The following is a 17,042-nucleotide window of genomic DNA, read 5'->3' as shown; positions in this document are numbered from 1 at the left end:
AGAACAACCACAACCAGAAATTGATATGATGCAGATGATGAATAAAATCTGAAAAATATAAATGAAGCAAATTTACTCTTGATAGATTTTTCCCATCCCTATCTTTACAAAGCCAAACGAAAATACAAGATTGCAGAAATGGAAAAAAAATCATTAGAAGATGTGGAAACTCATAAATAGCCTAATCCAGGGGTCCCCAACCCCCAGTCTGTGGACCAGCACCGGGTCATGGCATGCCAGCAACTGGGCCACGCAAACAAGCGAAGCCCCATCGACGAGATGCAGGCAGCATGGGAAACCACGCCCCCTCCAGTCCGTGGAAAAACCTTTCTCAATGGAATGTGGTGCCCAAAAGGTTGGGGGCCACTGCCCTAATCAGTATCATCATTGATTTTAAAATATCAATAGATGAGAAAGGGGAAGTTCAATGAGAGATTGTAGGTAGCCCACCTTAACAATTGGTAGCTTAACAACCCCTTGAAATTACAGTGGCCTTGGAAAGGGTACTTTACGACTTGTAAAACATTTCTGACTATTGCAAAATGCCACACCAACCCGCCATGTCACATGATTGCATTCTGGTGCCTTGGCAACTTGTTCATGTGTATGACCTGTTCCAAAATGCCCCGCAATTACACACGATCGCCATTGGAAATATTCTTTGCCAGCTTCAGAAAGTCAATGGGGAAGTTGGCAGGGAAAGTTGCAAGCTGCTGTTGCTTGCTGAAAGGACTTCCTCTTGTTTCTAAGGTCTGGCTGAAAGAGCTCCCTTCTGATCCATGCCTGCTTGGAACTTGGCTGCTGAAATCAAAGCAGGCATGGAGCTTAAAATCCTCTTCCCACCTCGGACAAGCTCTCTGCAGAGGCAAGGAGAGAAGGACCCAAGCTCTTTGAATGTTTGGACCTTGGCTGCTGAAATTCAAGCAAGCGTGGAGCTCAAAATCCCTCTCTCTATATCTGATCAAGCTAAGAATTGCTGTCAAAATTCACTTCCACTTTGCTTGGACAGGAGTGCAATTGGCTTGTACCAGGACTGTCAAGTGAAAACTGGAGTGAATTTTGATAGTAGTCGTGCTTTGGGTGAACGGACCTGCAGCAGGTTTCTATAACAATGTAAGAAGCAAAACTGAGTTTTGAAGAATGGCAACATTTGTGAGCCCAAACACAGGCCAACTTTCAACCACAATCTTTTTATTTATTATTTAGTTTTATGTAAAGGGGGAGTCACAAGAATTTTGTATCATTTGGGCGGGAAATGGTATTGCAGATTTTGAGATTGCCTTTTACTGAATTAGAAAAGGTTTTGGATAATTGCCTCCCCAAATATTTAATAGCTCACTATTTACAATTACAAATCCTAAATAGTAATATATTTAAAAAGTAATATATTAATAGTCTCTAATAGTCTCCATGCCTTATTGGTATGAGTGCATTATAATTCTGTGCGCCTAGCTTTTTAAGAGGCTCTTTGATTTATACATATTTAGGTTGCGTTTTGAATGGATTTATTATTTTATCTGTGGTTTTGGAGGACGGTTTATTGTTGCCTGCTTGTACTTTTAAGGTAGATGCTTTATTGCTGAGATTGTAACCTGCCAAGAGTCATTCAGTTGCAGTAGCCCAAAAATTGATCGAATGAATTAATAAACTGAATGAATGTATGAATGAATAAATATAGCGGTATGTGGAACACTTTAAACACATTTCAGCTTAATTAATGATGCATTAAAAATGAAAAAGATTTGTTTCGGGAATGATATCTGTTAAGCTGTATGGAATTGCATTGAAGAATCAAGGTTTTATAACAAATCAATAAGTTTTGAATAAAAGATCAAACAACTGTTCTTTATATTAATGGTGAATTTGCTTAATTTCCCCCCCCCCCCATTTAGCCCCCAGATGATGGTCCTCCTCCATTGCCTTCCTCTTCTCTTCCTGAAGGTTACTATGAAGAGGCTGTGCCACTCAGCCCAGGGAAAGCTCCTGAATACATTACATCCAGTAAGTAAAATATACCTTTAAAGGGATGCTAGTATATTATCTTGTTTGGTGATTTTCATTTATGAATATAAAATTCAGTTGTAATATTTTAAAGAAAACTATTCGCAAGTATCTCTGACTATAGCAGGGGTAGGCAACCTTGGCTCTTTTATGACTCGTGGACTTCAACGCCCAGAATTCCTGAGCCAGCTATGCTGAGGGAAAAGGGAGAGGTTTCCAAGCTGAGCCATGCTGGCTCAGGAATTCTGGGAGTTGAAGTCCACGAGTTATAAAAGAGCCAAGGTTGCCTACCCCTGGACTATAGCATACTTTATTAAAATAGTATTCTTAACCAGCTCCCAATGAACCTGTGACTGTTTCTAAATAACATTAAGATACTGCAGAACCTGCCAGGAATAGTGCTATTGGTTTGTGACACATTTCTTGTGTATTTAGTCTGTTTTTATTGTCACTAAATAATGCTCATCTTCTCGGGAATATATTCCTAAGTACAGTCAGAATGAATGAGATAATGCTGGTCTAAGATAGGTAACAGGTGAAGGGTCAAGGAGGTATTATGAATTTGAAGCAGAAATCAGTGAAGTAAAAGACTAAAATATCAGAGCCACGATTCCTATACAGGACTTTTTGCTGAACTTCTTTTTTTTAATTTAAAAAGTTTTACAATACATTTTGACTTTAATCCCCCCCTCTCCCACCCCTATCTAGCCCTCCCTATCCCTCTCCCCCATTCCCTCCCCCCCCCCGACTTCCCAGAGCTAAATACAGGGTATAAAATCAAAAAACAAACATAAGCACCCCTATGTTATCAACAATAAACTATTAATTCTATCTCCCTCTAGCTCATATAAAATTAATACAAACAATATTAATATTACAAATAAAGTAAAAAAGAGAAAGAGAAAACAGAAAAAGAGCTTTACTCAGAATAGATTTTCTTAATCCCAGTCCTTATTCATATTAATTTAAAAAAAAAGAAAAAAAATTTCACCTACTATTTGCATTCTCCCACCTTTCTCTAATTTCTAAACAAATTCTCAATTACGCGCCAAAAGCGCCTATCTCTGTTAACCTTAATAATCTCCAACCAAACTAAACTATGATCAAAAATAGTTCTTGCATGTATTACGCCAAATGTCTCGCAGTTCCAGATCATCCTTGAGTTCAAGTAAAAAGAATAAAAAAAGGTTTAGGCAGTCTCTAAGACAACTTGTTGTTAATTAGGAGCTTGCGTACCCATTCTCAGTTCAACACATACTTTTAGTCCATAACCCTTTTTGCTGAACTTCTTCAAGCAAGAATTGGATTCCCTTGTCTGGGGAACTTTCATCACAGTGGCAGAGTTAACTTGTGGGGAGACAACTGGACCAACTCTCCAGGGCCGCAAAGTTTAGGGTCTCCAAAACCCTGCATCTTTCTTTATGGGTGAAGATGTAACAACCTGTAATGAAACATGTTTAAATATTATTGCTTGCAATTTCCTTTGCATTCATAAAGTTTACTTTTCATTTCTGAAAAGAGGAGATCTTTTTACTGTAGTCATATATAGAACATTGCTTAAACGTTTTTGTAACTTTCAGGAGAAAGCATGTTCCCACAACCACCTGTCAGGCAATAATGAGTATTAGTTACAAGTAGTCTTTGACTTAATGACTGTAAGTAAACCCAGAATTATAGTCATAAGTTTTACTGGTTGTTAAACAGGTTATCATGTGATTGATCTGATTTTATGATGTTTTTTCAGCAGTTAAGTGAATCACCATGGTTGTTAAGCAAAATTGTGGTCATTAAACAAATGCCATGGTCATTAAGCAAACCTAATGGTCACAATGGCTGTTTTTTTGCTGGAAACTGGAAGTGGCCATAAATGCAGGTTGATTGCCGAGCTCCCAAAATGAAATCATGTGACTGCAGGACAGGCCTGGTTATTGGACCTTTGAACCTGGGTTGTAATTTCCATTTAGGGATCTGTTAATAACTTTGAATGGTTGCTAAGCGACCAGTCATAAGTCAAGGACCACTTGTAGTTAACTTTTCAGCTGCCAACTTCTAGGTTTATATAGTTAATGTTTTTATGTGTAAAGAAAATTTTGCCAGTTAAATGTTTTATCATTCATGTTAAAAGATTATACAATCATAAGAAAAGATCAGCCACACTTGCTTTATTATTTACACTTTTTTTAGCTTTGGTATTATTTATGACTCCAAGGTTAGCTAATTTTGCTCGTAAAAGTAATTTTTATATAAATATCCATATAATTAAATCTATGGAGTATATAATTCCCTGCTGTTAAGACACAAGTGCATTTTATTAAATTATGCTGTTATAATGTTATACAGCACCCACTGGTTAATTCCAGATGTGACTTGGTTGGTCTGTTATATGCAGATTTTATTTTAATAGAACTTTTTTTGCCTCTTCAGATTATGATTCTGATGCAATGAGTAGTTCATATGAATCTTATGATGAAGAAGATGAAGATGGAAAAGGGAAAAAAATGAGACATCAATGGCCTTCTGAGGAAGCATCAATGGACCTTGTTAAGGATGCTAAAATTTGTGCCTTCCTTTTACGAAAAAAACGATTTGGACAGTGGACCAAACTATTGTGTGTGATCAAAGAAAACAAACTGTTGGTAACTAAACCTTATGGATTTTATTGAAATGCCAGTTGCAGTATATTTAAGTTCAGAATTATGGTGGAAAGTAATCTGTATGGCTCAGGAACATTTGCTTAAGTATCATGATTTAATTTGTCTTTTCATGGCTTACTTAGTTCTCCTACACAGAAAAGCAGGTAGCTAGTACCTATTTTCTGCAATATATCTTTGTGTTTTTTCTGAAGTATGATTACTTACTGGAATAGCATGGGCAGCCAAGACCCAAATAATATTTGAATTCTGATTGAATTAAAATTCATGATAAAATTTTGCAGAAGATTTAGGCAGGTTGAAAAAGACATACAGAATAATTAGACTGAACAATATTTAAGAATGTTGTGCAGTCCTGGTACTTGGAAGGCATCTTGACATTCAGACATGCAAGTCTTGATTTTGCCCTTTTTTCCAAAATCCAGCCCCAATTTAGAATAATTTAAATAATGATACTCTAATAATGGATAGTGCTACACTGAGAGAACAATATAATTATTTCAGCATCAGTTTCTGACACTGGCTGCTTTTGACAATTGGTTGCCAAAAATTAATCTTGAAGAAATTCTCTATATTGAGAACCTTGACACTGTTGGCTTGTTCATTAAAAAAGTGTTGGAAAAGCATAATCCTGGAACATATCAGAAATCATTTTTATTTATATATTAAATATACATAGCCACCCAACTCACACTTGTCTATGGGCAGTGTGCAACAAAACAAGCAATTAAAAACAAAGCTAATATAACCATTACAAACAATTCCATATAAAATATAAATAAAGCTGTGGGAGAATGGACCAACATCCTACATGCAATACAACCATATTGCAGACTCCAGAGGATGCTAGAACCAGCTGTTTTTTAATGATTTATGGAAGGCCAATAGGGTTGGGATTAATCTCATCTGGGCAGGAATTATGTTTCAGAGGGTGGGTGCCAAAGGCTCATCTTTTGAATCACATCAGATGAAACTCTTTACCAACAAAGACCCATAACTCTTTACCCTGCTGGACTTGATGGGATGAGGAGATGTAACTAGGGAGAATAATCTCGTCCCATGCCCTGTGGAGCTTTAAAGGTCAAATACAGCACCTTGAATTGAACCAGGAAGCAAACTAGCAACCAATGCATGGAGCAGAGGTATAACGTGCCATTCTAGGAGCACATATAATAACTGCCTGCACTACCACATTTTGCTCCAGTTGAAGTCTCCAGATGCTTCAAGGTAGCCCCATGGAGAGTGCATTACTGTAATCCATTCGGGAGGTGACTAGGTCATGAGTAACTGTGAGTAGGATCTTATGGTACACAATATGAAGTTGTGCAAAATCCCTCCTACTCGGGTTTGCACCTTGAGCAGGAATCATGAGCCCAGAAGGCTCCCCAGATTGTGTACTGGGGATCTTTGTGGCTTTGCAACTCCATCTAATACCAAAGATGGTAAAGCCCCAGAACTGGAAGGCCCTAAAACAAAAGCCCAACAGTCTTGCCACAGTTTATTTGAAACTTGTTCTTCATCCAAACCCAACAGTCTCCAGATACAGACCCAGGGCATCAAAAACATAATTTACTTTGCCAGGAGTAAGGTAAAAAGGTAAAGGTAAAGGTTCCCCCGCACATGTGTGCTAGTCGTTTCCAACTCTAGGGGCCGGTGCTCATCTCCGTTTCAAAGCCGAAGAGCCAGCGCCTGTCCGAGTACATCTCCGTGGTCATGTGGCCGGCATGACTAGACGCCAGAGGCGCACAGAACGCTGTTACCTTCCCACCGTTGTGTTCCCTATTTTTCTACTTGCATTTTTACGTGCTTTCGAACTGCTAGGTTGGCAGAAGCTGGGACGAGTAACAGGCGCTCACTCTGTTACACGGCACTCGGGATTCGACCCGCCAAACTGCCGACCTTCTGATCGACAAGCTCAGCATCCTAACCCACTGAGCCACCGCGTCCAGAGAGATATAATCAAGTTTCATCAGAATATTGAGGATACCTCACCTCAGATGATCTCATCCAGGGGTTTCATGTAGATGTTAAACCAGCGTGGGGAGAGCACCAAACCATGTGGAACCGCACATAGAAAGGGGCCGAGAGTGGGGTCTCACCCTCAATCGATATTGATCAGTATCAATCTCGTAGAAAAGAAAACAACCCACCCAATTAAGTGCTGCCCACTCTCACTTTACGGAGCAGATCCAGAAGAATACCATGGTCAATGATATTGAAGGCTGCTATGAAATAAAGACAGGATGGATGCACTATCTACATCCTGCTCCTGTCAGAGATCATCCAAAAGCATGACCAATGCCCAGATCTCAATCCTGGCAGAAGGGTCTCTAGATAATCTGCTTCATAGACCACATTCTTCATAGCCATTCCTTAAATAGGAGAAATTGGAATTGGATGAAAATTGTCCAGTGATATTGTTAATATTTCAAGCTGAGATTAATGCTGGTTTTTAACAACAATTTTTTGTCATTTATTGTAATTATATTATTGTCAAAGGTTTTTTTTGCCATTGTTAATTTGTGAATAATGGAAAGATGATGTGAATGGAATTGTTTATGTAATGTGAAGTTGATGTTTGCTCAGTGAAGTTTAATTCTCAACATTCTTATTTTTGCCTCTAGTGCTATAAAAGTTCCAAGGAGCAACAGCCTCAGATGGAACTGTTATTGTGTGACTGCAGTATTACATATATTCCCAAAGACAGCAAAAAGAAGAAGCATGAACTGAAAATTGCACACCAAGGTCAGGATGCTCTAGTTCTTGCTGTACAAAGCAAGGAACAGGCAGATCAGTGGCTGAAGGTATGTCATGTTATTATCAATTCCGATGCTCACCCTTCCGTTGATTAATGTAATACAAAGTAGTGATTGATAAAAATGTATTTAAAAGGTGTGAAACCTTAGCATAAAATCAAATATGTAAAATATTAATTTCACCCCATCATTAAATTCATAGTGATATAGGAATTCAGCCAATCCACATGTTAAGTAATAAGTTAGGGTTGGACAAATAAACATTGCTCCCTTCTGACACTAGCATGATTATTTAATTCCAATAAACTAAGAATGTGGGAGAGGACAATTTCTCTTTTACAAGTATTCAAGTTTGGAAACAGCAGTGGATTTGCTGACAATTGCACGTCTAGATGTGGCCTAAATTTATGTGGCTTAAATTAATTATTGGGTAGCTAGAGATACAATTTAGCACAATTATATCTTGTTCAATTCCAGTTAATTTAGATTTTGAAAATAAAACAATACTGAATTTAAAAATCGTACCTAAAAAATCGTACGTAAAATAAGCATATCTGCTTATTTTAAAGGAATTGACCTTCCAACTCCAAAGTATTTATTCCTTACAGGTGTCTGCTGTTTTAAAGCACCTGTCCCAAATATTTAGGTCACAAAACCTAACACTATTAAGACCTGGTCTTGGGGAGATGCCAGCAGACTACTTTTGATCCAAATTAATCCAACCTTGCTGTCTTGCATGGAGAAAAGTGGTGCAATATCCCATTGCCCTTAGATCTGTTTGTTTTTGTTTTTATGGCTGGCATGCCCTTTCATTTCATAATACAGAACATAGCCAGTTGGACCATATTATTTTCCCCCTGAGGATGGTTTTTCAGAACATGTGTACCGTATATACTTGAGTATAAGCCGACTCGAGTATAAGCCGAGACCCCCAATTTCACCCCCAAAAACTGGAAAAAGTTGGTGACTTGAGTATAAGCCGATCCGCCGTTCTGCAAGCCTCCGCCGCCGGCTGCTTCGTTCCGCAGCGGAAAGAAGCAGGCAGGCTGCTTCGTTCCGCAGCGGAAAGAAGCAGCCTGCTTCGTTCAGGCTGCTTCATTCCGCAGCGGAAAGAAGCAGGCAGGCTGCTTCTTTCCGCTGCGGAAAGAAGGCTGCTTCTTTCCGCAGTGGAAAGAAGCAGCCTGCTTCGTTCAGGCTGCTTCGTTCCGCAGCGGAAAGAAGCAGGCAGGCTGCTTCGTTCCGCAGCGGAAAGAAGCAGGCAGGCTGCTTCGTTCCGCAGCGGAAAGAAGCAGCCTGCTTCGTTCAGGCTGCTTCATTCCGCAGCGGAAAGAAGCAGGCAGGCTGCTTCTTTCCGCTGCGGAAAGAAGGCTGCTTCTTTCCGCAGTGGAAAGAAGCAGCCTGCTTCGTTCAGGCTGCTTCGTTCCGCAGCGGAAAGAAGCAGGCAGGCTGCTTCGTTCCGCAGCGGAAAGAAGCAGGCAGGCTGCTTCTTTCCGCTGCGGAAAGAAGGCTGCTTCTTTCCGCAGCGGAAAGAAGCAGCCTGCTTCGTTCAGGCTGCTTCGTTCCGCAGCGGAAAGAAGCAGGCAGGCTGCTTCTTTCCGCTGCGGAAAGAAGGCTGCTTCTTTCCGCAGTGGAAAGAAGCAGCCTGCTTCGTTCAGGCTGCTTCGTTCCGCAGCGGAAAGAAGCAGGCAGGCTGCTTCTTTCCGCTGCGGAAAGAAGGCTGCTTCTTTCCGCAGTGGAAAGAAGCAGCCTGCTTCGTTCAGGCTGCTTTGTTCCGCAGCGGAAAGAAGCAGGCAGGCAAGGCACGGAGATCCGGAGACCTGCCGACGTTTGGGGAGGTTTGGGGAGGAGATCCGGAGACCTGCTGACGTTTGGGGAGGTTTGGGCACCTCCCCAAACTTCCCCAAACGTCGGCAGGTCTCCGGATCTCCGTGCCTTGCCTGCCTGCTTCTTTCCGCTGCGGAAAGAAGCAGGCAGGCAGGTCACGGAGATCCGGAGACCTGCTGACGTTTGGGGAGGTTTGGGCACCTCCCCAAACCTCCCCAAACGTCGGCAGGTCTCCGGATCTCCTCCCCAAACCTCCCCAAACGTCGGCAGGTCTCGGGATCTCCGTGCCTTGCCTGCCTGCTTCTTTCCGCTGCGGAAAGAAGCAGGCAGGCAAGGCACGGAGATCCCGAGACCTGCCGACGTTTGGGGAGGTTTGGGGAGGTGCCCAAACCTCCCCAAACATCAGCAGGTCTCCGGATCTCCGTGACCTGCCTGCCTGCTTCTTTCCGCAGCGGAAAGAAGCAGGCAGGCAAGGCACGGAGATCCGGAGACCTGCCGACGTTTGGGGAGGTTTGGGGAGGTGCCCAAACCTCCCCAAACGTCAGCAGGTCTCCGGATCTCCGTGACCTGCCTGCCTGCTTCTTTCCGCAGCGGAAAGAAGCAGGCAGGCAAGGCACGGAGATCTGGAGACCTGCCGACATTTGGGGAGGTTTGGGGAGGTGCGCGCGCACCTCCCCAAACCTCCCCAAACTTCGGCAGGTCTCCGGACGGCGGCTGCTTGGGAGAGGTGCGCGCAATCCCGGAAGCACCAAAGCCTCGGCCGCGCACAAGTCCTCGGTAAGTTTTTTTTGTTGACTGGAGTATAAGCCGAAGTGGAATTTTTCAGCCCAAAAAGTGGGCTGAAAAATTCGGCTTATACTCAAGTATATACGGTAGTTGCTTTCTCTCTAGCCAGGGACTGAGGGTCAGCTGACCTTCCCTTTAACATTTTCATCTTTTAGAGCAGACATGTCAAACACAAGGCCCGGGGGCCGGATCCGGCCCGCAAAGTGGTTTCATGTGGCCCTCAAAGCCATCCTGGAAACAGTGAGGGAACGGCCCCCACTGCCTTGGCACTTGCCCCGGTCCCATCTCCTTCTGCCAGAGACCCTCAGATCTGTCCCACTCCTGCCCAGGCCCCCATAGGCACCCTTGATGCAAACGATGTCGAGCTGGCCATGCCCACCCAGTAGGCCACGCCCACCCAGGCCATACCCACTCGGCCCCCTGAGGGCAACTGCAGTGCTGATGCGGCCCTCAATGAAATTGAGTTTGACACCCCTGTTTTAGAGAATTAGTAGTCTTAGGCTTTTTCCTCTCATCTGCAAAAGTCTTTGTGTGTTCTGTACCAGCCTGCTACCGGCCCTGCAGAAAAGGCAGGGACAACTCCTTTACAAACGGCAAGAGGCTGGAATTAAGCCTGCCAAATTTGTTAACATAAAACAGAGCAAAACAAGACACCAACCATGAAACAGGAGCTATGAAACAGGAACTAATCAAGCGGTTGCCTTTAGCAAACCAGCCCTCCCACGCATTCCCCTTTTATACAGTTCAGGGCGTGGCTTCTCTCTGCCTCCTTCCAAGGTGCCCCATTGCCTCCCTCTGTTTACTCCTGATTGCCTCCTGCGTCGGGCGTCCTTGAACAGGGCCAGCTGTGGGTCATCTTCATCCACGCTGTCAGGCTCACACAGCTGGGTCTCCGTCATGACCAGGTGGTCATCTTCATCCACGCTGTCAGGCTCACACAGCTGGGTCTCCGTCGTGACCAGGTGGGAGGGGCCTGGCTGAGGGCTCTCATCAGCAAGATCTTCAACCCCCTCAGCAAGCTCTTCAACACCCCCCTCCTCCTCTGAGTCGTCCGACCCAACTGCCGAACCCACAGGCTGACCCTGAATCACAACATTGTGGTATACTGATAGTGCCTTGATACTTACTGCTCCTGTGTTCATGTTTTCTTCTGTTCATCTTCAGACCCTGTATCTTAGACCTGGGAACAAGAAGAGAGACAGGCAATATTTTCAGGAGCTATATTTCCAAAATTTAATAGATTCTTTTTCATATAAGACATATTTCATATGAGATTTAACAAAGAAAAAAACAAGATTGTGCTTATCTATAACCGCCTGCGCTTACAAGCATAGGCCAAACTCACCTTATGTGCCAGTTTATGAAAAAGCACAATAGGAGACTTGCATGCAGATATCAAAGATGTCTGCATAAAAGAAGTTAATACCCAGAACAAATCTTTTTCACTCCAACGTATTATTTATTTGTTTTGATTGGTTGCCAGTTAGTATTATTGGGAAGAAAATAAAACATACAGGGGGGGAAAAACAACCCACTAAAGAATTAAATTATTCTGCCTTAATTCATCTTTTGGAAATCAATCCAAATAAGATTCATCTAGAAAGCATTCTAAACCCAAACCTCTCCAGAACACAGATGAAAATTTCATAACTTTTGAGGGAAGCAACTCTAGAGATTTTCTTTTGGTGCCTTTGGGCTGCACAATAGTAGAAAAAAAAATAACGTAAATCATACTTAAGGACAATAATACGATATCCTGAAAAAGTAACCACAAAGTTCTGCAGAATTCAAGCTCTATAGGCACTTGAAGCTCAGACTGGGACTTGGGATTAGGTAGGAAACTATTGCTATAGAGCAGACATGTCAAACAAGGCCCGGGGGCCAGATCCGGCCCGCGAAGTGGTTTCATGCGGCCCGCGAAGCCATCCTGGAAACAGTGAGGGAACGGCCCCCACTGCCTTGGCCCTGGCCCAGAGACCCTTCTTCTGCCAGAGATCCACAGATCTGTCCCACTCCTGCCCAGGCCCCTATAGGCACCCTTGATGCGAACGATGTAGAGCTGGCCACGCCCACCCAGTAGGCCATACGCAGTCTAGCCCCGCCCACCCAGTAGGCCACGCCCACCCTGGCCATACCCACCCGGCCCCCTGAGGGCAACCACAATGCTGATGCGGCCCTCAATGAAATTGAGTTTGACACCCCTGCTATAGAGCTAGATTAATACTACTTTCAGAATATAAAGGTTTCATTCTTGCATTTAATTTGACAGTTTGCAACTCTTAAATCTTCCCTTTGGGGACTGAACAGAAGGGAAGACTGGCAGCAGACACATATCTCTCCTTGCTCTCTTAAAACATCCCTAGTTCTTAATTTTGTAGCAAACAGTTTGGGATGGAAACAGCTGTCCTGATAACAGTGGGGGGCCTGAGTTCTGCCTTGCTGGAACGATGAATCTATCTTTTGAAAGAATGCATGATTTCATAGGCCCAGCTCATGGCCAAATTATTCTCTTTGTCCTCTCTCTGACATCTGTATTTTTTGTAGCCAAAACTAATTGCCTCTGGGATGAACAGATACTGAAAACATGAGCAATATCCTAAGGGTCACTGAAGAGGCAGAAGCAAAAATACAGAATACAGAAACACTTGCACAACTAAAAGGGATACTTAAATTGAAATACAAATCACATACGTTTGTTTTTTTTTTTTTTAAGAAAAATCCATATAGATATGCTGTTTAATGTATTAAAGCAACAGCGTTTTCTTTAGCTTATCGTACAGAAGGGGGAGAATAAGCAGGTTAGGATTTTTTGATAAAGGAAAAACAGGAAGAAGCAACTTAAATGTTTCAGTCATATTCTGTAATAAAAGAAATATTTTGGTATTGTAGAAATTATACATTTTATCTTACTAATAGTCCAAGAACTGCAATCTAGAAATTAGGGGTAAGCATATTGCTCTGCTTAAGCAGCAAAGCAGTATATTTTGTTCCAGGCCTGAAGCAAATCTCTTGGAATGTGCATTCTTGTCCTACAGAACAATTTCCAAATATCTCAGAAGAGGACCTGGAAGAGGAAGCTTTTTGCTTACAGTTTGTCCCAGAATTAGTACTGCATATAGCAGTGATGGCAAACCTTTTAGAGACCGTGTGCCCAAAAACCGCCCCGCCCCTGCTCCACCCTTGCTCCACCCCTTCCACCCACCCACTTGTCTGCCCACAGGATCACCCACCACCTCCATGACCTGCCGTAGCGAATCGCCCAGGCAGCCCTGCAGCGCCATGACGGACACGCCCTCCACCTGTGCCCAACAACATCATCTGCACACGATGGGGCATGAGGGCGGAGTCTTGTCCCTGCTGCCCGGCTGCCATGTGCTTGGCTGCGCTGCTTCGCGTAGGCTGCACTGGGGGTCACCTCTCCTCCGGGGGGGGACTGCTGGTTAGGGGGCCATGGGGGGAGGCGGGGCTGGGGCGACGCCGCGTGTGCCCACAGAGAGGGCTCTGAGTGCCGCTTCTGGCACACGTGCCATAGTTTTGCCGCCACTGGCTTATAGAATTCCCACAGGGAGTGTGTGATAGCAATTTTCAAAAGAATTTTTGAAACATTGTAACAATAATAGGCACATGTTGGAAGAATAACTAATCCCATTATGCTTTTGAGGAGAAGGGTAAAGGTTTTTTTTAACCACTACCATCAGCTTTATTTGAACTGCCTCTCTTCTTCAGAGTTTTTGTGCAGTCAATGGAGGGGAGGTGGGGATAGCATTACCTGGCATTATATTGTTTGTTTTACAAGAATTTACTGCCTTTCAGTAGACCCAAAGAATTTTGCATGAAGTTAACTCCTTGCTGCTGTTACCTATAAAGAACTCTCATTGTGGCGAAGTTTTGTGCTAAGATTTGCTACATTCGTTAAATAGTGGTTATATGAAACTATGGAAGTTAAGTAAAAATGGGTATGTGGAAATGCTGGTTCCAAATAGGGTTGTTAAGCGAGGACTAACCTGTACAGCAGCATCTCATTGTCCGAGAGGAAGTGATTCAGTCCATCAATAAGATCAGTTGCAAGTAAAATAAGAATAAATATCCATCTCTTTCTTTTCTTTTTTTCTCTCAATACAACGATAGTTTTTATAGTAAAATTAAATTCTTGGTATTCCATTATTTACACACCTTACAATATTATATGCAAAAGAAAATACATATTCTATCCATATTCATTACAATTTAGGATAACAGTGTTAGAAGCAGTATAACATTGATTATAACAGGATTTATTTCAGACGAAGTTAAATTTAACACTGAAAAGGAAGGGATAAAAGAAGAACACACTGTGACTTACATTTGTTAAGGTAAAGTTAGGTAAAGTTTCCCCCGCACATGCGTGCTAGTCATTTCCGACTCTAGGGGCCGGTGCTCATCTCCGTTTCAAAGCCGAAGAGCCAGCGCTTGTCCGAGGACATCTCCGTGGTCATGTGGCCGGCATGACTAGATGCCAAAGGCGCACGGAACGCTGTTACCTTCCCACCGTAGTGGTCCCTATTTTTCTACTTGCATTTTTACGTGCTTTCGAACTGCTAGGTTGGCAGAAGCTGGGACGAGTAACAGGCGCTCACTCTGTTACGCAGCACTCGGGATTCGACCCGCCAAACAGCCTTGGTGGAGCAGTGGGCTAATGCCTCCTTAAGTAACACCAGCTGCCTGCAATTAGTGCAGGTTCGAGTCCCACCAGGCTCAAGGTTGACTCAGCCTTCCATCCTTCCCAGGTAGGTAAAATGAGGACCCAGTTTGTTGGGGGCAATAAGCTGACTTTGTAATAATGCCGCTTGGGGTGTGTGTGAAAGCCCTAACAAGCAGGCATATACATAGAATGAAGGCTACTGCTAAGCTTGTAAGCCGCCCTGAGTCTTCGGAGAAGGGCGGGATATAAATGGAATTTAAAAAAAAAAAAAAAAACTGCCGACCTTCCGATCGACAAGCTCAGCGTCCTAACCCACTGAGCCACCACGTCCCTTTTACATTTGTTATTTGTTATTTAATAAATGTTTCAGTGTTAAGCTAAGTTATTTTTAAGTTAATTTTGCCCATCTTTTAATTTATAGTAATGTACTTCCATTGTTTATTTTTATTGTTTCATTGCTTCGCTATTGTTATGTTTACATTTTTTAATCATTATTTTTCAGTTTTACTGTTGTAAGCTGAGCCATAGCAGGATGGGGTGACAAATAAATTTAAGCAAACAAATAAATAAATACTTGAAATTGAAGCTCCATTGTATTGTTACTTGATGTATGTATGTGAGTGTGACTGTATGTGTGTAATGTTTATACCTGTAGTCCTCAACTTACAACAATTTGTTTAATGACCGTTTGAAGTTACAACAGCACTGAAAAAAATAACTTAAGATGGTTTTTCAAACTTATGACCATTACAGTATCCGCATGATCAAAATTCAGATGCTTGACAACTGACTCATCTTTATGATCGCTGCAGTGTCCCGGGTTCATGTGATCCCCTTTTGCTACATTCTGACAAACAAAGTCATTGGGGAAGCCATATTCACTTAACAACCATGTTACTACCTTAACTGCAGTGATTTACTTAAGAACTGGCAAGAAAGGTTGTAAAATGGGGGCAAAATGGAAATTTTGGGCTCAATTGTGGTTGTAAGTTTAGGACTACCTGTATATGTTGATAGAAAGAAAACATAAATAGACAAAGTACATTCATAAAATTAAAATGCTAAGAGTAAACAAGATAAAATAATTGTATTTTTTAAAACAGCTATTGTATCTCTTTTCCGTTTAAACTTGAGCTGAAAAGTTCAATTTGCATTTAAGCTGCCTAGCAATTTTCTAGGTGCCTATGTATATAAAAGGGGAGGAACCAGATAAAAAGAAGGAATGTTAAATCTAATTAAAATCTAAATCTAAATGACAATTGACTATTAAATCTAATAAGAAACAGAAGGACAAGTACGGCCATATGACATAAGCATTCCTCTGTCCAGAATGAGAAGCCTCAGATATGGAATTGAATCTTTAATCTGTAGCTTCAATGCCATCTTCATGTCAGGCATAAAATGCTAACTGAGTAAATGGCAGGTATTTATAAGATACTTTCTGATTTACTACTCTAGCAAATTCTCATTCTCTAACTATCAAAATTATAACTGGTCATTCATTTTCTTAATACTATCGTTTCCTTTCAGTATAAGCTTTTGTACGTTTTTTTAAAAGTTTCAAGCAACATACCAATGAACATATTTTTCTATTCTTTAAAGGTAATAAAAGAAGTTTGCAGCACCTACGTTAGCACAATAGATTCAGATGGACCATCATCTAATTCTGTATATAAGACTGATCTTGAAAAGGTAATTAAATTTCAAATAACAAATTACAATATGGTGGTTTCAGGTTGTTCAGAAATCATCATGAACCAGGAATCCTGAATTATTAATTCTCCAAGGAGATGAACAAGTAGTCTGCTGTTTCTTGCAGCCCATTCATCTTTGCTTTCGTCTTCTGTCCATGTGAGTTCCCAAACAAATTTAGCAGGAGTGAAGTTGGGATGGTGGTTTGTTTATTTTAATATGTAAGGAAAGCAAGATTGTAAACTAAATACGAACTAGAGTTTATGGTGTAACCCATAAATATACATTATACTGTGCTGTCTCCTCAGATTATATATATTCACCATGGCTTAATAAAGTATGAGCTGTAGGATCAAATGATGTGCTGACATGGCCAAAGAGTCAAATGTCACTAGTTTCTATAACATTTAAAGTAAAATGCTAAATTTCATTGTCACTATTAGAAATCAAGATTTATCAATGTTGCTGATTTCTGTGCCTACATATAATTTCCCTATTTTATATTATAGAGATAGCGATAAATGCTTTTTCTTCAAAATAGGCTTAGTGCATTTGATCTCTTTACATTTTTTGTTGGCTTATACCAGACATGTCAAACACAAGGCCCGGGGGCCGGATCCGGCCCACGAAATGGTTTCATGTGGCCCGCAA

The 17,042-nt window shown here is 41.9% G+C and overlaps 1 protein-coding gene across 4 annotated transcripts in view; it reads left to right on the top strand.

Moving 5' to 3' along the window:
- The window catches only part of AFAP1 (actin filament associated protein 1), a 74,338-nt gene that overhangs the window by 19,445 nt on the left and 37,851 nt on the right, over window positions 1–17,042 (top strand). For all 4 annotated transcript variants that reach the window (XR_014491969.1, XM_083358334.1, XM_083358333.1 and 1 more), the window contains 4 exons: window positions 1,893–2,001; window positions 4,426–4,637; window positions 7,277–7,456; window positions 16,302–16,391. Coding sequence is in view for 3 of the 4 variants with exons in the window: in XM_083358334.1 (XP_083214460.1) it covers window positions 1,893–2,001; window positions 4,426–4,637; window positions 7,277–7,456; window positions 16,302–16,391 (591 nt within the window). In the remaining variant the exon portion in view is untranslated. The remainder of the gene's footprint in view (window positions 1–1,892; window positions 2,002–4,425; window positions 4,638–7,276; window positions 7,457–16,301; window positions 16,392–17,042) is intronic.

Source organism: Vipera ursinii (assembly GCF_947247035.1).
Source record: "Vipera ursinii genome assembly, chromosome: 3".
Classification (NCBI taxonomy): Eukaryota; Metazoa; Chordata; class Lepidosauria; order Squamata; family Viperidae; genus Vipera; species Vipera ursinii.
The sequence above is the reverse complement of the archived record's forward strand: the minus strand, read 5'-3'. Positions and strand labels throughout refer to the sequence as shown.